Below are 23,900 nucleotides of genomic sequence, written 5' to 3'. Positions count from 1 at the left end.
CACTAGTTAGGGACTAGTCTGGGTACCGGCATGTATACAGACCAGTACCTCTACGGCGCAGGAGTTACTAGAAGCATCTTGGTATCGCGAGCTCACATGGTGAGTGCACCGGTAGAAACACAGATGTTTCCGCAGGTCCAACTTGCTATATTTACACACACACAGATTTTGACAAACTAAAGAAGCGATTTGAATAATATTCAATTTACTGCCTTGTAAATTGTGCGGGAATATTTCGCTGGCACTGGCTCACCGAGGGCGTTATATAACCTCCTAAAATCTCAGACGAGCAGGTCGGACGCCTGCCCTGAAGCGCCGGCGTTACTTGTGCAGTCAACTGTTGCACGCCGAGGACGGCGGCTGTGCTCGTGAACGTCTGGCTGGCTCGACACATCAGACGGGGACAGATCGAGGTCCTTCTGGGCAGAAATACAGAGAACTGAGCAGCACCACGGCCCCTCCTCTCTCCCACACTCTTGACAATGTTAGCTGCGGTGACATCACGGGCGCGGGGCGGGGCCTGCTGCACAGTTTGTGTGTACTCTATACCTCACTTCCTAGCTGCCATAGCATGAACAGTTACATTACGGACCAGGAACTGGGAGCCAGACGCTTCCTGGCCCCTGGATTGCAGCTGCCGGCGTGTTTTCGGGTGGATTTTGCCTTTCCCCTCCAGTTTGTGATAACCTCGGCTGGGCAGTGCTTGGAAGGGTGACAGCAGCTTTGTGTTTCCCCTTCCAGTGTATGGCTCTTCTCCTGCACAGCGAGCACCCGGAGCCCGGCACCAGGAGGCTGCACTCCAGGTAAGGCAGCCCTGCACCCCTTTCCGCTGCGTGCCTGGGTCTTCCGGTGATCGCGAGGTGCCCTACGTCACGTCATAGCAGCTCATACGGTCGTGATTCACGTTGCATTCTGGTACTTGTAGTGACACCCACAACAGCCAGAATGCAAATCAGACGTCCACGACTGAATGACCTACTGAGAACAATTTAAGATTTCCGAACGCCTCGATTATTAAGCCATTGATTCCGGCACAAGGGGTCGTCGGAAAGCACGAGTATAGGTACTAAACTTTGTTGTGTGTCTGGGATGGTGATGAATACTCGAATAGTGTCGTCATTTTTTTACCTAATCTCTCATTTGTTCAAGAGGAGGGGCGTGGAGTACTACATTGAGGCTGCCCCGTAGCCTAGTAGGGCAATGCGCCTGCTGCGAATTTCTCTTAACCTGAAGTTTGAATCTCAGTGGGACTCACTCAGTTGTTCATCCTTCTGAGGTAGATAACATTTGACATTTACTACAACATTCATCGCTTGGGGGCGATTCAGATTGAAATATGACCTATATACGGTATTCATTATAACAGAGGATAGATACGGCACGGGGCTAATCGTCACTATAAAAACACGCTTCGTTGTTTATATAATTAGAGCTGCTCATCTGGGTGTGCAGAGATGTTGTCCATAGTGACGATATTATTCATCACCTCAATTCCCACCTTACTTTCCAGTGTTTTGAATTTCAGAGTTAACATATTGTCACTCAACAGCTGCCTTCTTTCAACAGACGCTGCTGTTTGTGGTGCACCCTGACCTTGCATTGCTTCATGTCTCGCCATTCCCTGGTGATCTAGTCTCACACAGGTCAGTTACACAGAGCATAGGAATACTCTGTCTGCCAAGCACCGTGGTTTCCAGTCCTAAATTACAGCGTACAAATAGGTGCATTCTGGGAGTCGTAGTTTTGGTGTGCTTCGGTCAAACTACTGACAAATAATGTCCTGTCAACTTGTAGTTTATCCGGTAGACCTAAAAAAACAAGCATTGGCATAGCCAATAGGTCTTGCTTTTGGGACCTTATAAGTGTTTAGCCATGCAACATTTGCATAACTAAATACTTATAAGGTCCCAAAAGCGAGACCTATTGGCTATGCCAATGCTTGTTTCTGTTTATTACTGCTCTGTAGTAATGGCAGCGCACGGGTGCCACCATTACAACATAGAAGTAATAAACTGGAGAAAAAAAAACGGGCTCACGGAGAACTTCAAAGCATCCGTGCGGCCACGAAAGTGAGGCGCCCGCGCACATGCACTGTAGCTCTAGGCTACAGTGGTAGCACTTTTTTGAGCCCTCACAAAAAGTCTTGCCAGACCAGCGCATGCGCTGGGTCAGGCGAGACCTAAAAAGGGGGCTGTTGTTGCTGCCCATCTCAGCGGTACTCACTCCAAGCTTCTCGAAAGGTGAAAGGTTAAGTTGCATTGAATTATGGAAGAACACATCTCTGCAGCAATAATACAACCCACTGAGCTTCTGTGTGAGAAATGCTCTTGCAAAACATCATTTGACTGCATCTGAAGTTTGGGGGGTGATTTCATGAGTCTGTCCAACAGAACTCCCAGTCCATGCGTGAGTAGCTCATCCAGTCAAGGTTTTTTGTTTTGCATTCCGCTACGTGTAATCCTGATTTTATTCTGGGATAAAGAGGGCTACAAGTGCAAGAATGTAAATCAACAGAACCCCGGAGTGGACAAGTTAATCGGGTTTAGACCCGGAGAGCTCTGAACGAATGAATCTGACGATCGTTGGGTGTTGTAGATGGTATTGTCTGGACCTCTCAGCATCTGCGAGAAACGTGTGCATCCCCGTTGCTACTGGCTCCTGCCTGGATTGTCAGAGAGTGGGGTCATGCCTAGTTTGCCCATTCTGGAGTGTGACCCTAGTTTAATCCACTGTGATCCTGGACACATCCCTAGATCCCAACAGTAGCGTCACTCCTTTGCCTGACCTTACATTAGCAGTGCTTATAAGCGGACTAAATGCTGTTTTGATGCGCCATCTGTAAACAATCCGGGGCAATTTCACTAAGTAGAAATCCCCCAACACCTTCTGTCCCCCCACAATCACCTCTGTTCCCAGGCCCTTTCCTCCCAATACTCTCCCCACTCTCCCTACCTGCAGGACGCCAGAATACCCCCTCACAGCACTCTTTTCGGTGTGGTGTTAGTGTTTTTGGGGAGCACTTTACCCACGAAGCACCCCCTTCCTTTCTCCTTCCATCGTACCACCTCCTCTCCTCGCTCCTGTTTCCTGGTTTCTGTCTCTCCCACCCCCCGCTTACTTCTACAACACCTTGAAGAGATCTTATGGGAGTGCAAAGCGCTATTCTCATAACAGAACATAGCATTCCACCACCCACCTGTGGAGTGGCAGGCCCTGCCCTACCGCAGCATCCCTTCAGACTTCAGAGCTGTCTATCCATCACACACCGTGCTGCCCTTGAAGGGCTCAGGGCCCCAGAACGCCTTATGAAGCTTCCTAGTTGAAAAACCCCAGCTCAGCATAACAGACGTGTCAAGGTGCCCCGCCTGTCTCTGTGCGTCGTGTTCCACCCAGCCAGGCATCATATACCCAAGCGCCTTCCAGAAAGGTCTGCATTGGACACACCACCCGCCTAAGTGTCCCTTTTTGTGTGTAAAGCGCACCCTGCTTGGGCAGATGCGTGGCCAGTGCACAGGGAGATAACGTCGTTTACCCAAGCACAGTCAAAGCCAACAGGTCTGGCTTGTAACTGGTGAGTTTAGGCATACATGGGCTGCCACTCCTCCTTGCACTGGTACCTCATTCATCCATATAAAATGCAACGAGAGGGGCCCCACTACTCCAAGGGACAGCGTTCCATGGTAAGACTTAACAGTCACACATCATTCCCTTGGAAGTCGCTAATCATTCAACTCGACTTACAACGCCTTCAATCACCTCACATTCATTCACCCGGTCTTGAAAGAGCCAAGTACAATGTAAACAATCTCATGTCTCCAAATTTAATACAAAATTATATCTCATATCCGTTGATCAGTAAAATACAACATATAAAAATCGATATATAAGCAAGACCAGAAAGCTCACATACGTACATAAGTTAAACAAGCATTGGCATAGCCAATAGGTCTCGCCTTTCGGACCTTATAAGTGTTTAGCCATGCAACAGTTGCATAACTAAATACTTGTAAGGTCCCAAAAGCGAGACCTATTGGCTATGCCAAGCGGCCGCAAAAGTGAAAGTGATCACGATCAAACATCAAAGCGGCCGTGCGGCCAAAAAAGTGAAAGTAATCGCGGTCAAGCGCGCCACGTGCGCCCGCGCACATGCACTGTAGCTCTAGGCCTGGTAGCACTTTTTGGAGCCCTCTCAATAAGTCTCGCCAGATCAGCGCATGCGCTGGGTCAGGCGAGACCTAAAAAGGAGAGATACCACATAAGACATTCACATTTGTCATAAAATTGCGTTAATTTGTAGGAATCCATAAAAGCAACACATTGTAGAAACTAATTATTTGTCTAACATGTGATACTGTGTTCCACAAATTTAACAAACACTAGGCGTCTACTCATTTCGGTGGATAGTGCAGAATAAAAAACACCTTCTTCAGGACAACAAGAATATTTCCCTCTTAAAAATATTTTACAATATAAACCGGTATAGAAACATAAATATGTATAGGCAAAATACATCAATGTTATCATGAGACGATAAATTATTTACACATATTCATGGTGTAGTACATATGCGTTGATGTAAGGATGTCGCTACCTAAACTTGGTAGGCATATGTTTGAAATACAGAATATATCAAAACAAAGCAGTGAGCAGCTGCCTTGCAGTGGTATTTATCATTGTTTTAAACTTCCAAAATACTCCCACGTTTACATCCAAGTTGTTGACCATTTTGCAACAATGTTACTCTATGCACAATACCCATTCCAGTATGGCCATTCAGTAAACTGCAGCCATCTTCAAATGCTAAAGTGTATAATGTTTCACCGTTGTACTGATGATCCAAGGTGACCAAAATAATACTTCTAAACACGATGGCCATCTTGGAATAGTAAAACAACGGTTCACTATGAACAATACTTTTTCATGATGGCCGCCCAGTTTAGAAATAGTGAGGGGGAGGCCAATACCGGCGACACTCACGCTACACAGCCCACTGGACCACCAGGCAATCGGGAGGCAGACGCTGTTTTCGACGCCAGTAGTTTGCTGGCTGCAGCAGGGGGAACTACAGCTCCCGGCAGTCTCTGGGGCATACTTCCGGCCAGCACCGCGCCCGGAGGCGCTACAAAAGCAGCGGCTCCCCCGGTGGAGCGGGGGAGGCCTATACCGGCGACACTCATGCTACACAGCCCACTGGACCACCAGGCAATCGGGAGGCAGACGCTGTTTTCGACGCCAGTAGTTTGCTGGCTGCAGCAGGGGGAACTACAGCTCCCGGCAGTCTCTGGGGCATACTTCCGGCCAGCACCGCGCCCGGAGGCGCTACAAAAGCAGCGGCTCCCCCAGCGTCGCGGGACGCGCGCGGGCGGCGCCGGGCTGAGCCCGGGCAGAGGGCGGGCCGTCTGTGGCCGTCCGGGGCAGGAGGAGGCAGGGCGGGGCCATCCCCCTGACATCGGATTCCAGGACATCTGCCCCATTTCAGGTACTACTGCTGTCCGTTACATTTACATTCTTGCCCCATGAGTTTTGCTGTGGAGGTGTCCTGCTTCAGTGTACTTTGGCTGTAATCTGGTTCTAGTTGTAGGGGTCAGTCAGTTTCGGCCCATATTCTATGATGTCTGGCCCTAAGAAAAATAAGGTGGTCACGGGGGCTGGTTCCATGAATAATTTTCTTGTTAAAAGGGTGACCAAAATCAACGAGGATAGAAGAGCTTCCTTGGGCAAAGTTGACGCTCTGGATTATGTCCCCTCCCCAGCTACAGCTGCTACACTGGAGGATTTTCTAGATGGCGATAGAATCTTGGACTGTACGCCAGAAGACCATAACGCTACTGAACCAACCTGTAATACAGTAGTTCCTATTCACCAGGAGCATGATAATGCATTAATGGTCTCTACAATGAATGATACGTTATGCCCTGACTCTGAGGAAGAGACTGAAATATTGGAAGAAACTAGGGGAAAGAGACCTTTTAGATCATGCAGAAGGCAACAAAGCAAGAGAGGGGGTAAGTCCGTGCACAGGAGAAGAGTGGAAAATCACCGGCCGGATAGTTACATTTCCCCCAAGTCCAAACCAAACGCAGAGATTACGAAGGAACCCAATATTACACTGAGCCCAGAGCAGTTTGATTTTCTAATTAAACGTATTGAGGCAGCTGTAGACCTAAAACTTAAAGCTGCCATTGACTGTCTTACAGTCAAATTGGACACCGCAAATGCGGAGATTAAAAGACTAGGAGGTCTACTGGAACAACAGCTGGTTAAATTCTCCCAGGTGAATCCCTTACACCCTCAAAATAGTTTAGCAATCCCTAAAGTGACGGGAGATAGTGCTACAAAAGCCCCCAACTCTCTTTCTTTGATCCCTCCTGTTATTTGCCCGGTTAGCAATCCTGCTGTTCCCCGAGCAATCTACCCTCCACCAGCAGATTTGGATGCTGATCAGGCTAGGGGATCGCAGAGACCTGGCCCCTTATATAATAATAACGTTGTACAAAGTAGATGCGTCAATACTATTAATTTGCCCCCGGATTGCGCCCCTTATGTCATCGTACTTGCAAATGTTCCGCTGTTTTGCTCAGGTAATACTGAGCCGCAAGTGGAAGCGCATGATTCTCTTAAAAACAAAGTGGTGGCCTGGTTAGGCGCTAAATGCGGTTTCCCTTCCAAACATGCTGGAGATATTATTATGACGAGGAGAGTGAACTGGATTGGCCCTTCAAGGAAATCTTGTAGAGGGGATTGCGTGGTTGTGAATTTTAAATACCCGCAACATGTGGCCACTGTCCTCCTACGGGCAGCATCCCTGTTGGAGGACAGCAATAGTATCCGAGTTCGTCCACTTGGGTATTTCTACAACAAGGCCAATTTTCCCTCCTTGTCCAGACCAAGACCTTATCCATTTACCCCGGTGGGGCCCAGTCGGGCTCAGCAATGTTCTTTGAAGGGCCGTGATAACTCTAGTTCATTTGGTCCCCCCATTACAACGTATAACAGGTTTAATGTGCTCTCAGGCCTCGACCTCTGTGATTGACGGGGTGAGGGAGAGGGTACAGAGGACGCCGCTGTAGCGGCCCCAACATCAGTGGTCCACGTACCTTCTTCTGAGGCGGTCAAGAACAGCTCTCCAGAGATTATTACTAGTGACAATGGGGACACGGTTAGGCTGTTATCTTGGAACATTGCTGGGTTGCGGGCTAAGAAGGGAGACCCCAATTGGGAAAACTTTGTAAAGAGTTATGACGTCATTGCCTTGCAAGAGACTTGGGACTTGGAGTGTGACTACTGGATAGATGGCTTCACATCCTTCTTTGTCCCCGCCTTGCCTTCCCCAGCTGGACGGAACAAAGGCGGCCTCATGATGTTGGTTTCGGTGAATTTGACAGGCAAATTGATTATGTTAGACTGCGTTTCCAATAACTTTATCATTCTGGAGTTAACCTTAGAGGATGGTGGTAAATTATTGTTGGTTAACTGTTACAATGCTCCCAATAGTAATCCAGAATCCTTGCATTTTAATTGGTTATTAGATTTTTTAACTCTCTACGGAGACAAGCAATCCACTCTGTATCGATTCATTTTAATGGGTGATTTTAATGTTCATTTGTGTTCAAAATGTGTTATGGTGGAATTGGAGGGGCCAGGCAGCGTGTCACCCCCTCATTTAGAACACACACAGAAGGGTCGAGCACTTGAACATGTACTGCAGGAAAATGAGTTATTTGAACCTGAATTTTATGATAATACTACACGGGTTGCCACCTACACGGGAAGGGCTAGCGATTCGATAATTGACTTTATTTTTATCTCGAGATATTTTCTTAATTATGTGATTACATATAATGCAATTGCTATGCCCATGAGTGATCATAATCCGGTTGGATTGGTGTTAACAAATAGTGCCTTTTTGTCAAAATCTGTTGTTCACCAGCGGATTATATTGCCTGTAAAGGAAAAGGATCAGGGGAGAAGACTTAAATGGGAGTCGGTTGTACCGGAATTTGTTTTTATAACTTTATCCAATTCAGTCGCGGAAGAGTTAATGGTGTGTGCCACCCCATCAGCTGGGCACAATGATATCATATCTTCTTTTGAAGATATTTGTCGGTTTGTGTCTAGCAGTCTTTTAGCCAAAGGGCAGGGGGCTAAACAATACCCGGCGAAAGGCTGGTTTGATAAAAATTGCAGTAAAGCTCATAACCGCCTTAAAAAAGCCCTCAACACCCGCCCAAGGGATAAGGAGCTTGTGGCGCAATTAAGAAAGGATTATAACACGGCCACCACTCTGCGTAAAAATGAATTAAAAAGCAAAGCTTGGGAGGACTTAAGGGATAAAGCTACTCTAAAAAATAGTGCTGAGTTTTGGACAATAATAAATTCTCCATTTCTTACAGGCGCTCAAAACTCAGCACAGGAATTAAATATCTCAGAGGTCGATTGGCTATCCCATTTCGAAAAAATTTATGACAGTCACAGGGAGGCGGACCCTTTTATAATCCCCGTAAATGGTAGCCCCATGGAGCCTGTGAGTTTTGAAACCTGTGAGGTACTTAGAGCCATAGAGGAGACAGCAGGGCGCAAGGCCCCTGGCCCCGATGGAGTGCCAGCGGACATGTACAGGGCAAATCCACTGTTTTGGGCAAACATTTTAACTAGAGTTTTTAACGCTGCCGCAATAGTGGGTTTCCCTGAGTCCTGGTCTCTAGCTACAATCGTCCCAATATTTAAAAAAGGGCAGAGAGGAGATCCAAAATGCTATCGACCTATATCGCTTCTGGACTCCTCGGTAAAAATTTTAGGCAAGGTTGTCCTGGCGAGGATCTCTGCGTGGGCCAAGGGAAATAACATTCTATCCGAGGCACAATACGGCTTTAGGTCAGGGAGGAGTACTGAGGACCAATGCCTCAACCTCCACCTCATACTGTCCAAATACACCAGAGCAAAAGGGGGCAGCTTATTCCTTGGTTTTATGGACCTGTCCACAGCTTTTGATCTTGTTAATAGATCTAAGCTGTGGGCAATGTTGCTGGAGATGGGCCTCGATAGTTCCTTGGTACACTTTCTGGCGGAGCTCCACAAAGATCTGAGGGCCCGTATTAGAATGACCACCGACGGAAAGTGTACCGAGAGTTTTAGATCCACTAGAGGGGTCCGCCAGGGATGCATCCTGGCGCCAATGTTGTTCACGCTCTATGTGAACTCTTTGGAGGGTTACCTAACGTCTGCCACAAAAGATTTCCCGAGCATGGGGGGTGCACCAATTCCGGTGCTCCTCTATGCCGATGACGCGGTACTCATAGCTAGGACCCCAGTTGCCCTACAAAAGTTACTTGATGCCTTTTGTAACTTTATGACTAGTCTCGACCTGGTGATCAACAAAAGTAAATCACATACCATGTCAGTAGGATGTGGTATGCGTAAAGAAAAATCTTTTTTCTGTGACGGAGAGGTGATTACTAGTGTCAAGGTCTTTACCTACTTGGGTGTGATTTTTGATCAGAGGGGAACCTGGACACCGCAGCTAACATCTAAAATGAATGCGGTAAGAAGCTCATATGCTGCAATTCTGGGTTTTGCTAAGAGATTGGGGGGGAAACCTATGGAGGCTATTATGGCCATTTATAAAGCCAAGACAATTGCAATTGCTAGATATGGTGCAGCAGTCTGGGGTTACGTTAATTCTAAAGATATCCAGACTGAGGAAAACAAATTTTTTCGCTCATTGCTGGGTTTACCCCAGTCAACTGCTACCTACTCAGTACACCTAGAGTTGGGAATGGGTTACATCCTAGACATAATAAATCTAGCTCCACTATTGATGTGGATAAAGCTTTGGCTTAACCCAAACCTTAATCATCGGATCATCAAAGATTGTCTCCAACTTGATCACAGAAGGGACATTCAGTGGCTGTCTTACATTGAAACTATGACAGCACTTTTGGGACGCCCTGAAATTTTTAGTAGACCTGAAGCCCTGTGTAGAGCTGACCTGCCGTGGGTGAAAACAAACTTTCTGAGAATTCGCATGGCCGAGCGCGAAGCCCATGATTTATGTAAACCCTCTGTGAGGGCTCATGTTTTGATATCTCCATCCTGTGTGCTGGCTCCTTATTTAATAACGGTAACCAACCCTTTTCATAGATGGCTTTTATCCAAATTTCGGTTTAACCAAATTTATACGGTGCTGTGGGATGAGAAAGACTGGTGCAAGCTGGAGGAATCGGCCCCATGCAAATGTGATGGTTTCTCTATTCAGGATAATGCCCATTTTTTTTTTTTTGTTCCTTCTATCATGAACCTCGCACTAGATATTTAAAATCTATTTTGAAGGACCTGGGCTTTATCCAGTATAAGCCTGCATTGTTATATTTACAGATGTTGCTCTCTCCTCTAATTATGTACTGCACTGCTAGTTTTTTAGCCGCATCTGTGAGATGCAAGAGAGTAAGGCTAAGATTGGAAGAACAATAGAAATTTTGATCCATCTATATTGCTCATTCGAGTGCCTTTTTTTAATGTATTTTATGCAATTATCTCCCTTTTAACCTGCTTTTTAAATTCATCAACTGTTTAATACTGTATTAAATTTATCAACTGTTTAATAGATGAACTTTTGATTTTTGCTGTAGAATGCTTTTATGATTTTAATTAATCGAATAAAGTGGAATTTGACTTGACTTGACTACCCAGGATGTAAAACGCTAGAGATGAAGTAAGCGGCAAGTAAGTGTACTGGCTGGATTGTCTAAGAGTTGCAGGATGCTCTTATCAAGAAAAGGAGAAGGAAATACATGTAAGGGGATCTATAAAAGGAAAACATTCAAAGCTAAAGGACTGGTCACCAGCCCAGACGCTGATGTACACTCATTTATAGACAAACTGCTACTGCTCATCGGGCAAGAGAGTCAATAGCAGAAATGAGCGAAGCCATTGTCCCATGCAGTGTGCTGCCAGGAGAAGCAGAGCGTGAGAGACACTCGAACACACACGCAGAAAAGGGCTGACCCAAAAACCCTCTAAGTATGTGTCTATATGTAGAATGTTTTAAAAAAGGGCCTTGCAGACAATTACACCTGCCAGGCCCCCTAAGAGTTTATAGAAGGGATGATCACCATGCAGACCCGCTACCCCAGGGTTTGTAAACCAAAGTAACTAAAAACAAGCTTTGCTTACTACAGTAGCAGGTGAGATTCCATGTAACAGAATGCCCACCAAATACACATTAAAAGCCCTATTGGTTTTAACATGATTTTTGAAATATATCTCAGACCTATTGCTTTTGTTGCCATTTTCTATAATAAACAGATTAGATGTCTGGCATCTGACATAACTTTTCCCAATAAACCTATCAGGCCTATTGCCTTTATTGTTGGCTTGTTACCCTAACCAAGGTTTACTGTACTGGGCATAGACTTTCCAACTAGGTGGCCATCAGTCATACAGTCATGAAATTACAAGTGTTCAAAAACTGCAGTTGACAAAAATATACACCCCACCCCACCCCAGCCCTCCTAAGAGGGCACAACAAGGTTTTGCACAGTGCAATTGTTCAAACCCTAGAGTTTGTCAAAGTGGGTAACCAGTACCAAGCCCTCGATCCCTCGTAGTAATCTGTTAGATTCACTGTAAAAAAAGAACTCCCTACTGTCTTTAACTTAGTATAATACCAATCCATCATTTAAGGCCTTCTGCCGTTAACATATGCTTTGCACAATAAACAGGGCAAGCCTATTGCTTTTGCCATGCATTTTCATGACAAACAGATCAGACCCGATGTGCTTCATCCAGCCTCTTCTATAGTCTAAGCCCCTGGTGGTGTACAGCTATAGTCTGGGCCCCTGGAGGTGCTTCATCTATAGTCTGGGCCCCTGGCGGTGCTTCATCTATAGTCTGGGCCCCTGGCGGTGCTTCATCTATAGTCTGGGCCCCTGGCGGTGTTTCATCTATAGTCTGGCCCCCTGGTAGTGCACATCTATACTCTGCCCCCTGGTGATGCCTCATCTATAGTTTGGGCCCTGGTGGTGCTACAGCTATAGTCTGACCCCCTGGCGGTGCTTCATCAATAGTCTGGCCCCCCGGCGGTGCTAGATCTCTAGTCTGAGCCCCCTGCAGTGCTTCATTTATAGCCTGCCCCCCTGGCTCTGTCTCATCTCTAGTCGGTGCCCCTGGCGGTACTTCATCTATAGTCTGGCCCCCTGGCTTTGTCTCATGTATAGTCTGGGGCCCTGGAAGTGCTCCAGTCCGAGCCCCTTGGTTTGCTTCATTATAGTCAGGGCCCCTGGCTGTACTTGATCTATAGTCAGCCCTCTGGCGGTGCTTCATGTATAGTCTGGGCCCCTGGCTGTGCTTCATCTATAGTCAGCCCTCTGGCGGTGCTTCATGTATAGTCTGGGCCCCTGGCTGTGCTTTATCCATAGTCTGGCCCCCTGGCTGTGCCTCATGTATAGTCTGAGGCCCTGGCAGTGCTATATCTCCAGTCCGAGCCCCTTGGTTTGCTTCATTATAGTCAGGGCCCTGGCTGTACTTGATCTATAGTCTTGGCCCCTGGCAGTGCTTCATGGATAGTCGGGCCCCGTGGCGGTGCTTCATCTATATCCAAATCAATATAAGGGAGAGAGAAGCAGAGATTCATTCAGATTCCAGTATTAATAAGCTAATAATCATAGGTGAATAAATCACTAGTGGCTAAGAACCAGTCTCACATGTGTTGTAATGGAGACCCTCAACTACACTAACACAGTGCGTGGTATATGTTTTCTCCACTTGTGTGGTCAGGTCGTAATAACTTGAGTGTTTTCGGCCTTAGGGTTGCTCTTATGAGTCAGGTGGCCTTCTTCAGGACCATAGAGTGTAAGGTGGTCTTCAATCTTTGGAACATCTTTACTAGAGAGGGGGTGAGCACATTGACTTACCCTTCTTCGTGAGTGAGCGTGAGTGAAGAAGGCCACCTGACTCATAAGAACAATCCTAAGGCTGAAACATGTCGACCCCTCACTAGGTGCAGTGGGCCAATTACCATTCCACTTACGTACCACTTTTTCTTTTAATCATATCCCTGTCCTGACGTAATAAAGTTTCCTTGTACAGGATAGGAGATATTCTTAATCACTAGTCCCGCTTCACGACAGCGAACCACACAGACAGTTTCCCTCCTGGTGGAGGTTGGTAAATCACTTGGAGAACCGAACACTCTAGTAATTATGCAAGTGCTTCATCTATACTCTGGCCCCCTGGCGGTGCTTCATCTATAGTCGGGCTCCTGGTGGTGCCTCATCTATAGTCTAGCCCAGAGCGGTGATTCATCTATAGTCTGGGCCCCTGGCAGTGCCTCATCGATAGACTGGCCCCCTGGCAGTGCTTCATCTATAGTCTGGGCCCCTGGCGGTGCTTCATCTATAGTCAGCCCTCTGGCGGTGCTTCATCTTTAGTCTGAGCCTCTTGGCGGTACTTCATCAATAGTCTGGGCCCCTGGCGGTACTGCCTCTATAGTCAGACTCCTGGAGTTGCCTCATCTATAGTCGGGCCCCCTAGTGGTGCTTCATCAATAGTCTGGGCCCCTAGAGATGCTTCATCCATAGTCTAAGCCCAGGGTGGCACTTAGTCTTAACCTGTTGTGGCACTTCTTACAAAGTCTGGCCCCCTTTTGGGTCTTTATCCATATTCGGGCCCAATGTGGCACTTTTTCCATAGTTTGAGCCCAAGGTGTGGCTTCTTCCATACTATGAGCACCTTGTGGCACTTCTTCCATAGTCTGGGCCCATGATGGCGCTTATTCGATATTCTGGCCCACAGTTGGTGCTTCATCCATAGTCCCTGCACCTGTTGGTGCTTCATCCACAGTCTGGGGCCCTGTTGGCTCTTAGATCATAATCTGGGCCCACGGTGGTACATCTTCATCAGTCTGAGCACAGGGTAAAACTTCTTCCATTGTCTAGGACCCTATTAAAGCTTCATCCGTATACTGGCTTCCATAGTTCTTACCTCTGGTGGCATTTCTTCCATAGTCTGGGATGGATGTTGATATTTTATCTGTAGTCTGGGCCCCTGTTGGTGATTCATCCATATCCAATATAAAGGGGGACCCCTAAAAAACAGATGAGTAGGCAGGAGGTACAGGGGAAAATTGAGACACACTGGTACCAGCGAAAAACCACCTGTCTACATAGTACGGATATAGATAAGCCCAAGCTTGAGCTGAATGAGTAGTCTATGGTTTCTGTACAGTCGAACACGGATGGCCATGGTTGGCCGTGGTTGACGAAGGTTACTGGGTATCGGTATCCGTTTAACTACAGAATTTTAGGAGACCTCAGAACAGGTGAACTGGTAATGTGATCTCTCACGTGGATGGAGTTGGCAGTCAAGTTCAGATGGGCGCTGCCACCACTACAAACTTGTCTGTCATAGCTTAGGGAGGCAAATGGCATCAGACATGGCTGAAGAGGGATGACACTGTTTTCACCTTACTTCAAACGTATTTCACACAGTCTGTGCCCCCAACCCCCCCCCCCCCCGGCCCTCGTTACCTAAAGCCGACCCCTGGCCCCCCGGAGCCAGCCAGGGGCCATTTCTGGCTCTTCCTCTATTGAGATGCAGCGCTTCCTTTGCCGGATGCCTCCCTCTGCTCCTCGGTGTAATTTGAATCTATAAATTCATTATTCATGGCACACCTGTTGGTGATTCTTCCATAGTCTGGGCGCCTGTTGGTGATTCTTCCATAGTCTGGGCGCCTGTTGATGATTCTTCCATAGTCTGGGTGCCTGTTGGCCATTCTTCTCTAGTCTGTGCGTCTGTTGGTGATTCTTCCATAGTCTGGGCGCCTGTTGGTGATTCTTCCATAGTCTGGGCGCCTGTTAGTGATTCTTCCATAGTCTGGACACCTGTTAGTGATTCTTCCATAGTCTGGACACCTGTTGGTGATTCTTCTCCAGTCTGTTCGTCTGTTGGTGATTCTTCCATAGTCTGGGCGCCTGTTGGTGATTCTTCTCTAGTCTGTGCGTCTGTTGGTGATTCTTCCATAGTCTGGGCACCTGTTAGTGATTCTCACATAGTCTGGGTGCCTGTTGGTCATTCTTCTCTAGTCTGTGCGTCTGTTGGTGATTCTTCCCTAGTCTGGGCACCTGTTGGTGAGTCTTCCATAGTCTGGGCACCTGTTGGTGATTATTCCATAGTCTGGGCGCCTGTTGGTGATGCTTCCATAGTCTGGGCACCTGTTGGTGATTCTTCCATAGTCTGGGCGCCTGTTGGTGATTCTTCCATAGTCTGGGCGCCTGTTGGTGATTCTTCCATAGTCTGGGCGCCTGTTGGTGATGCTTCCATAGTCTGGGCACCTGTTGGTGATTCTTCTCCAGTCTGTTCGTCTGTTGGTGATTCTTCCATAGTCTGGGCGCCTGTTGGTGATTCTTCTCTAGTCTGTGCATCTGTTGGTGATTCTTCCATAATCTGGGCATCTGTTGGTGATTCTTCTCTAGTCTGGGCATCTGTTGGTGATTCTTCTCTAGTCTGGGCACCTGTTGGTGATTCTTCTCTAGTCTGGGCACCTGTTGGTGATTCTTCCATAGTCTGGGCGCCTGTTGGTGATTCTTCCCTAGTCTGGGCACCTGTTGGTGATTCTTCCATAGTCTGGGCACCTGTTGGTGATTATTCCATAGTCTGGGCGCCTGTTGGTGATGCTTCCATAGTCTGGGCACCTGTTGGTGATTCTTCCATAGTCTGGGCGCCTGTTGGTGATTCTTCCATAGTCTGGGCGCCTGTTGGTGATTCTTCCATAGTCTGGGCGCCTGTTGGTGATGCTTCCATAGTCTGGGCACCTGTTGGTGATTCTTCTCCAGTCTGTTCGTCTGTTGGTGATTCTTCCATAGTCTGGGCGCCTGTTGGTGATTCTTCTCTAGTCTGTGCATCTGTTGGTGATTCTTCCATAATCTGGGCATCTGTTGGTGATTCTTCTCTAGTCTGGGCATCTGTTGGTGATTCTTCTCTAGTCTGGGCACCTGTTGGTGATTCTTCTCTAGTCTGGGCACCTGTTGGTGATTCTTCCATAGTCTGGGCGTCTGTTGGTGATTCTTCCCTAGTCTGGGCGCCTGTTGGTGATTCTTCCATAGTCTGGGCGCCTGTTGGTGATTCTTCCATAGTCTGGGCACCTGTTGGTGATTCTTCTCGAGTCTGGGCGCCTGTTGGTGATTCTTCCATAGTCTGGGTGCCTGTTAGTGATTCTTCCATAGTCTGGGCGCATGTTAGTGATTCTTCCATAGTCTGGGCGCCTGTTGGTGATTCTTCCATAGTCTGGGCGCCTGTTGGTGATTCTTCCATAGTCTGGGCGCCTGTTGGTGATTCTTCCATAGTCTGGGCGCCTGTTGGTGATTCTTCCATAGTCTGGGCGCCTGTTGGTGATTCTTCCATAGTCTGGGCGCCTGTTGGTGATGCTTCCATAGTCTGGGCGCCTGTTGGTGATTCTTCCATAGTCTGGGCGCCTGTTGGTGATTCTTCCATAGTCTGGGCGCCTGTTGGTGATTCTTCCATAGTCTGGGCACCTGTTGGTGAGTCTTCTCCAGTCTGTTCGTCTGTTGGTGATTCTTCCATAGTCTGGGCGACTGTTGGTGATTCTTCTCGAGTCTGGGCGCCTGTTGGTGATTCTTCCATAGTCTGGGCGCCTGTTGGTGATTCTTCTCTAGTCTGGGCATCTGTTGGTGATTCTTCTCTAGTCTGGGCACCTGTTGGTGATTCTTCTCTAGTCTGGGCACCTGTTGGTGATTCTTCCATAGTCTGGGCGCCTGTTGGTGATTCTTCCCTAGTCTGGGCACCTGTTGGTGATTCTTCCATAGTCTGGGCACCTGTTGGTGATTATTCCATAGTCTGGGCGCCTGTTGGTGATGCTTCCATAGTCTGGGCACCTGTTGGTGATTCTTCCATAGTCTGGGCGCCTGTTGGTGATTCTTCCATAGTCTGGGCGCCTGTTGGTGATTCTTCCATAGTCTGGGCGCCTGTTGGTGATGCTTCCATAGTCTGGGCACCTGTTGGTGATTCTTCTCCAGTCTGTTCGTCTGTTGGTGATTCTTCCATAGTCTGGGCGCCTGTTGGTGATTCTTCTCTAGTCTGTGCATCTGTTGGTGATTCTTCCATAATCTGGGCATCTGTTGGTGATTCTTCTCTAGTCTGGGCATCTGTTGGTGATTCTTCTCTAGTCTGGGCACCTGTTGGTGATTCTTCTCTAGTCTGGGCACCTGTTGGTGATTCTTCCATAGTCTGGGCGCCTGTTGGTGATTCTTCCCTAGTCTGGGCGCCTGTTGGTGATTCTTCCCTAGTCTGGGCGCCTGTTGGTGATTCTTCCATAGTCTGGGCGCCTGTTGGTGATTCTTCCATAGTCTGGGCACCTGTTGGTGATTCTTATCGAGTCTGGGCGCCTGTTGGTGATTCTTCCATAGTCTGGGCGCCTGTTGGTGATTCTTCCATAGTCTGGGCGCCTGTTAGTGATTCTTCCATAGTCTGGGCGCATGTTAGTGATTCTTCCATAGTCTGGGCGCCTGTTGGTGATTCTTCCATAGTCTGGGCGCCTGTTGGTGATTCTTCCATAGTCTGGGCGCCTGTTGGTGATTCTTCCATAGTCTGGGCGCCTGTTGGTGATGCTTCCATAGTCTGGGCACCTGTTGGTGATTCTTCTCCAGTCTGTTCGTCTGTTGGTGATTCTTCCATAGTCTGGGCGACTGTTGGTGATTCTTCTCGAGTCTGGGCGCCTGTTGGTGATTCTTCCATAGTCTGGGCGCCTGTTGGTGATTCTTCCATAGTCTGGGCGCCTGTTAGTGATTCTTCCATAGTCTGGGCGCCTGTTAGTGATTCTTCCATAGTCTGGGCGCCTGTTAGTGATTCTTCCATAGTCTGGGTGCCTGTTAGTGATTCTTCCATAGTCTGGGTGCCTGTTAGTGATTCTTCCATAGTCTGGGTCGCAAATGTGCTTCATCCATGGTCTGTATCCCTTGTATCTTTTTGAGTGTGGATTAGATGGTGGTGGTTGAGCTGAATGAGTATCCAGACGCACAGCATCTTCGTGTCCGGGGGATCTTTGCTAGAGACATTTATGGGTGGGGTGGGTTTAACCTCGTTCAATGCTTTCATCCCAGATATCCATTTCTTGTGCTGCTTGACAAGCTCTTGTTGTCTATGGTTTCTCTACAGTTGACCACGGATGGCCATGGTTGGCCGTGGTTGACGAAGGTTACTGGGTATCGGTATCCGTTTAACTACAGAATTTTAGGAGACCTCAGAACAGGTGAACTGGTAATGTGATCTCTCACGTGGATGGAGTTGGCAGTCAAGTTCAGATGGGCGCTGCCACCACTACCAACTTGTCTTTCATAGCTTAGGGAGGCAAATGGCATCAGACATGGCTGAAGAGGGATGACACTGTTTGCACCGTACTTCAAACGTATTTCACACAGTCTGTGCCCCCGACCCCCCCCCCCGGCCCTCGTTACCCAAAGCCGACCCCTGGCCCCCCGGAGCCAGCCAAGGGCCATTTCTGGCTCTTCCTCTATTGAGATGCAGCGCTTCCTTTGCCGGATGCCTCCCTCTGCTCCTCGGTGTAATTTGAATATATAAATTCATTATTCATGGCACACCTGTTGGTGATTCTTCCATAGTCGGTGCGCCTGTTGGTGATTCTTCCATAGTCTGTTCGTCTGTTGGTGATTCTTCCATAGTCTGGACACCTGTTAGTGATTCTTCCATAGTCTGGGTGCCTGTTGGTCATTCTTCTCTAGTCTGTGCGTCTGTTGGTGATTCTTCCCTAGTCTGGGCACCTGTTGGTGATTCTTCCATAGTCTGGGCGCCTGTTGGTGATTCTTCCATAGTCTGGGCGCCTGTTGGTGATTCTTCCATAGTCTGGGTGCCTGTTGGTCATTCTTCTCTAGTCTGTGCATCTGTTGGTGATTTTCCATAGTCTGGGCGCCTGTTGGTGATTCTTCCATAGTCTGGGCGCCTGTTGGTGATTCTTCCATAGTCTGGGCACCTGTTAGTGATTCTTCCATAGTCTGGGCACCTGTTGGTGATTCTTCTCCAGTCTGTTCATCTGTTGGTGATTCTTCCATAGTCTGGGCGCCTGTTGGTGATTCTTCTCTAGTCTGTGCGTCTGTTGGTGATTCTTCCATAATCTGGGCACCTGTTGGTGATTCTTCTCTAGTCTGGGCACCTGTTGGTGATCCTTCTCTAGTCTGGGCGCCTGTTGGTGATTCTTCCATAGTCTGGGCGCCTGTTGGTGATTCTTCTCTAGTCTGGGCGCCTGTTGGTGATTCTTCCATAGTCTGGGCGCCTGTTGGTGATTCTTCTCGAGTCTGGGCGCCTGTTGGTGATTCTTCCATAGTCCGGGCGCCTGTTGGTGACTCTTCCATAGTCCGGGCGCCTGTTGGTGATTCTTCCATAGTCTGGGCGCCTGTTAGTGATTCTTCCATAGTCTGGGCGCATGTTAGTGATTCTTCCATAGTCTGGGCGCCTGTTAGTGATTCTTCCATAGTCTGGGTGCCTGTTAGTGATTCTTCCATAGTCTGGGTCGCAAATGTGCTTCATCCATGGTCTGTATCCCTTGTATCTTTTTGAGTGTGGATTAGATGGTGGTGGTTGAGCTGAATGAGTATCCAGACGCACAGCATCTTCGTGTCCGGGGGATCTTTGCTAGAGACATTTATGGGTGGGGTGGGTTTAACCTCGTTCAATGCTTTCATCCCAGATATCCATTTCTTGTGCTGCTTGACAAGCTCTTGTTGTCTATGGTTTCTCTACAGTCGACCACGGATGGCCATGGGTGGCCGTGGTTGACGAAGGTTACTGGGTATCGGTATCCGTTTAACTACAGAATTTTAGGAGACCTCAGAACAGGTGAACTGGTAATGTGATCTCTCACGTGGATGGAGTTGGCAGTCAAGTTCAGATGGGCGCTGCCACCACTACCAACTTGTCTTTCATAGCTTAGGGAGGCAAATGGCATCAGACATGGCTGAAGAGGGATGACACTGTTTGCACCGTACTTCAAACGTATTTCACACAGTCTGTGCCCCCAACCCCCCCCCCCCCCCCCCGGCCCTCGTTACCCAAAGCCGACCCCTGGCCCCCCGGAGCCAGCCAAGGGCCATTTCTGGCTCTTCCTCTATTGAGATGCAGCGCTTCCTTTGCCGGATGCCTCCCTCTGCTCCTCGGTGTAATTTGAATATATAAATTCATTATTCATGGTGCAGCGCGCGAGAACCGCGCATGCTGCTATGCAGCACATACGCATTTTTGTAACAAACGAATCCTAATTGGGTTTAGTGCCGGCTGGTCGGGGAGGTTCTAAATTACCGTAAATCTCAGACTGCAAGGCTCTCCGGAGAGGGCAGAGAAGAAAGCATTGTGACTGAAAAACAACTTATGTGTGCAGGTTTGTGCGGAGGGAGAAGGGCTGCTTGCACAGTGGCGTTCACCTTATGCAGAAAGCAATTCTTATGTTAATAAGTGCCTCTCAGGGAAGGCAGTGCAAGTTTCGCCTACTGCGGATGGAAGACAGCGTGTTGGGCAACACCTGCAGGGCGCTAGGAACCACTGTAGGAGACACGTCCCTCCCATACACAATAATGGAACACGTGCACCCTCGACAACGACTGGGCAAGCTTCTCCAGCACACACACTAAGGTACAGACAACAGAGCAATTACATTTAGCACACATAAAACGGGTTACGCAAACAGACACTGCAATGGTGGTACTAACAAAATATACTTTCTTGCACACACAACGGGTGCCTCGAGGGTGCATTGTCATAATAAGCTTCTCTAGCTCACACAACAGGTGCCTCGTGGGTAGCATTGTCAGAACAAGCTTCTCTAGCACACTAACAACAGATGCCTCGTGGTAGCTTTGTCAGAACAAGCTTCTATAGCACACACAGCAGGTGCCTCGTGGGTAGCATTGTCAGTACAAGCTTCTCTAGCACACACAACAGGTGCCTCGTGGTAGCACTGTCAGTACAAGCTTCTCTAGCACACACAACAGGTGGCCTCGTGGTAGCACTGTCACTACAAGCTTCTCTAGCACACACACACAACAGGTGCCTCAGGGGTAGCATTTTCAGAACAAGCTTCTCTAGCACACACAACAGGTGCCTCATGGGTAGCACTGCCAGAACAAGCTTCTCTAGCACACACAGCAGGTGCCTCGTGGTTAGCATTGTGAGGACAACCTTCTCTAGCACACACAACAGGTGCCTCGTGGGTAGCATTGTGAAGACAACCTTCTCTAGCACACACAACAGGTGCCTTGTGGGTAGCACTGCCAGAACAAGCTTCTATAGCACACACAACAGGTGCCTCGTGGGTAGCACTGTCAGCACAAGCTTCTCGAGCACACACAGCAGGTGCCTCGAGTGCAGGATTGTCAGAACAAGCTTCTCTAGCACACAGAACACATGCCTCACGGGTAGCATTTTCAGAACAAGCTTCTCTAGCACACACAGCAGTTGCCTCGTGGTTAGCATTGTGAGGACAACCTTCTCTAGCACACATTGCAGGTGCCTTGTGGTTAGCATTGTGAGGACAACCTTCTCTAGCACACATTGCAGGTGCCTTGTGGTTAGCATTGTGAGGACAACCTTCTCTAACACACATAACAGGTGCCTCGTTGGTAGCATTGTCAGAACAAGCTTCTCTAGCACACACAGCAGGTGCCTAGTGGTTAGCATTGTGAGGACAACCTTCTCTAGCACACATTGCAGGTGCCTCGTGGTAGCACTGTCGGAACAAGCTTCTCTAACACACACAACAGGTGCCTTGTAGTAGCATTGTCGGAAAAAGCTTCTCTAGCACACACAACAGGTGCCTCGTGGTAGCATTGTCGGAACAAGCTTCTCTAGCACACACAACAGGTGCCTCGTGGTAGCATTGTCAGTCCAAACTTCTCTAGCACACACAGCAGGTGCCTCCTGGGTATCATTATCAGAACAAGCTTCTCTAGCACACACAACAGGTGCCTCATGGTAGCATTGTCAGAACAAGCTTCTCTAGCACACAAACAACAGATGCTGTGTGGTAGCATTGTCGGAACAAGCTTCTCTAGCACACACAGCAGGTGTCTCATTGGTAGCATTGTCAGTACAAGCTTCTCTAGCATACACAAGAGATGCCGTGTGGTAGCAGTGTCAGTACAAGCTTCTCTAGCACACACAGCAGGTACCTCATTGGTAGCACTGTCAGTACAAGCCTCTCTAGCACACACAGCAGGTTCCTCGTTGGTAGCACTGTCAGTACAAGCTTCTCTAGCACACACAACAGGTGCCTCAGGGGTATCATTTTCAGAACAAGCTTCTCTAGCACACACAACAGGTGCCTCGTGGTAGCATTGTCAGAACAAGCTTCTATAGCACACATTGCAGGTGCCTTGTGGTTAGCATTGTGAGGACAACCTTCTCTAGCACACATTGCAGGTGCCTTGTGGTTAGCATTGTGAGGGCAACCTTCTCTAGCACACATTGCAGGTGCCTTGTGGTTAGCATTGTGAGGACAACCTTCTCTAACACACACAACAGGTGCCTCGTGGGTAGCATTGTCAGAGCAAGCTTCTCTAGGACACAGAGCAGGTGCCTCGTGGTTAGCATTGTGAGGACAACCTTCTCTAGCACACATTGTAGGTGCCTCGTGGTAGCATTGTCGGAACAAGCTTCTCTAACACACACAACAGGTGCCTCGTGGTAGCATTGTTGGAACAAGCTTCTCTAGCACACACAGCAGGTACCTCATTGGTAGCACTGTCAGTACAAGCCTCTCTAGCACACACAGCAGGTTCCTCGTTGGTAGCGCTGTCAGTACAAGCTTCTCTAGCACACACAGCAGGTGCCTCGTTGGTAGCACTGTCTGTACAAGCATCTCAAGCACACACAGCAGGTGCCTGTTTGGTAGCACTGTCAGTACAAGCTTCTCTAGCACACACAGCAGGTGACTCGTGGGCAGAATTGTTAGAACAAGCTTCTCTAGCACACTCAACAGGTACCTCGTGGGTAGCATTGTCAGAACAAGTTCTCTAGCACACAGTAGGTGCCTCGTGTGTAGCATTGTGAGGACAACCATCTCTAGCACACACAACAGGTGGATCATGGGTAGCATTGCGAGGACAACCTTCTCTAGCACACACAACAGGTGGCTCGTGGGTAGCACTGCCAGAATAAGCTTCTATAGCACACCCATCAGGTGTCTCGTGGGTGGCATTGTGAGGACAACCTTCTCTAGCACACATAATAGGTGCCTCGTGGGCAGGATTGTCAGAACAAGCTTCTCTAGCACCCACAACAGTTGCCTCGTGGGTGGCACTGCCAGAACAAGCTTCTCTAGCACACACAACAGGTGCCTCGTGGGTAGCACTGCCAGAACAAGCTTCTCTAGCACCCACAACAGGTGCCTCAGGGGTAGCATTGTCAACAAGCTTCTCTAGCACAGACAACTAGGGTGACCAACCGTCCGTAAATTTCACGGACAGTCCGTAATTTCGGCCGTCTGTCCGTTGTCCGTGAAGGATTGTTTAACGGACGCCATTTGTCCGTAATTTTAACCGGGCACCGATCGCACCACCCTAAAGCCGGCACAGCTTCCACCCACCTCCCTTCTTGACTCCGATGCTGTTGAGGTCGGTGTCACAGACTCTGATGCAGTACCGAAGCTCAGATCCCCAGCAGCATTGGAGAGGCACAGCGGGATGGCTACCCTCACACCTTCCGCCCTTGATGAGGTGTTAAGAGGTGTTTGAAGGTGACTGAGAGGGAGGGGCTGCGGCTTCAGGCGCAGGGGCATCTATTCAGATGCAAACAGCCCTGAATGCCTCATGTCTCTGCAATTTAGAGGGGCCTCACACATTCCCTTCCTGCCCAGGGCCCCAAACATCCTAGAACCGGCCCTG

General features: G+C 48.5%; 1 protein-coding gene across 3 annotated transcripts in view; it reads left to right on the top strand.

Moving 5' to 3' along the window:
• The first annotated feature begins 345 nt into the window (after positions 1 to 345).
• The window catches only part of GPSM1 (G protein signaling modulator 1), a 982,732-nt gene continuing 959,177 nt past the window's right edge, over positions 346 to 23,900 (top strand). The window contains exon 1 of one of the 3 annotated variants that reach the window (XM_085613283.1): positions 346 to 803. Coding sequence is in view for 1 of the 3 variants with exons in the window: in XM_085613273.1 (XP_085469399.1) it covers positions 745 to 803 (59 nt within the window). In the remaining 2 variants the exon portion in view is untranslated. Of the gene's footprint in view, positions 804 to 940; positions 1,064 to 23,900 lie in introns of those variants that run through there. The other 2 variants (XM_085613273.1, XM_085613300.1) reach the window with 2 other exon arrangements.

This window comes from Triturus cristatus, chromosome 1_2 (assembly GCF_964204655.1).
Source record: "Triturus cristatus chromosome 1_2, aTriCri1.1, whole genome shotgun sequence".
NCBI classification, from domain to species: domain Eukaryota; kingdom Metazoa; phylum Chordata; class Amphibia; order Caudata; family Salamandridae; genus Triturus; species Triturus cristatus.
This window is presented reverse-complemented; position numbering and strand designations above follow the sequence as displayed.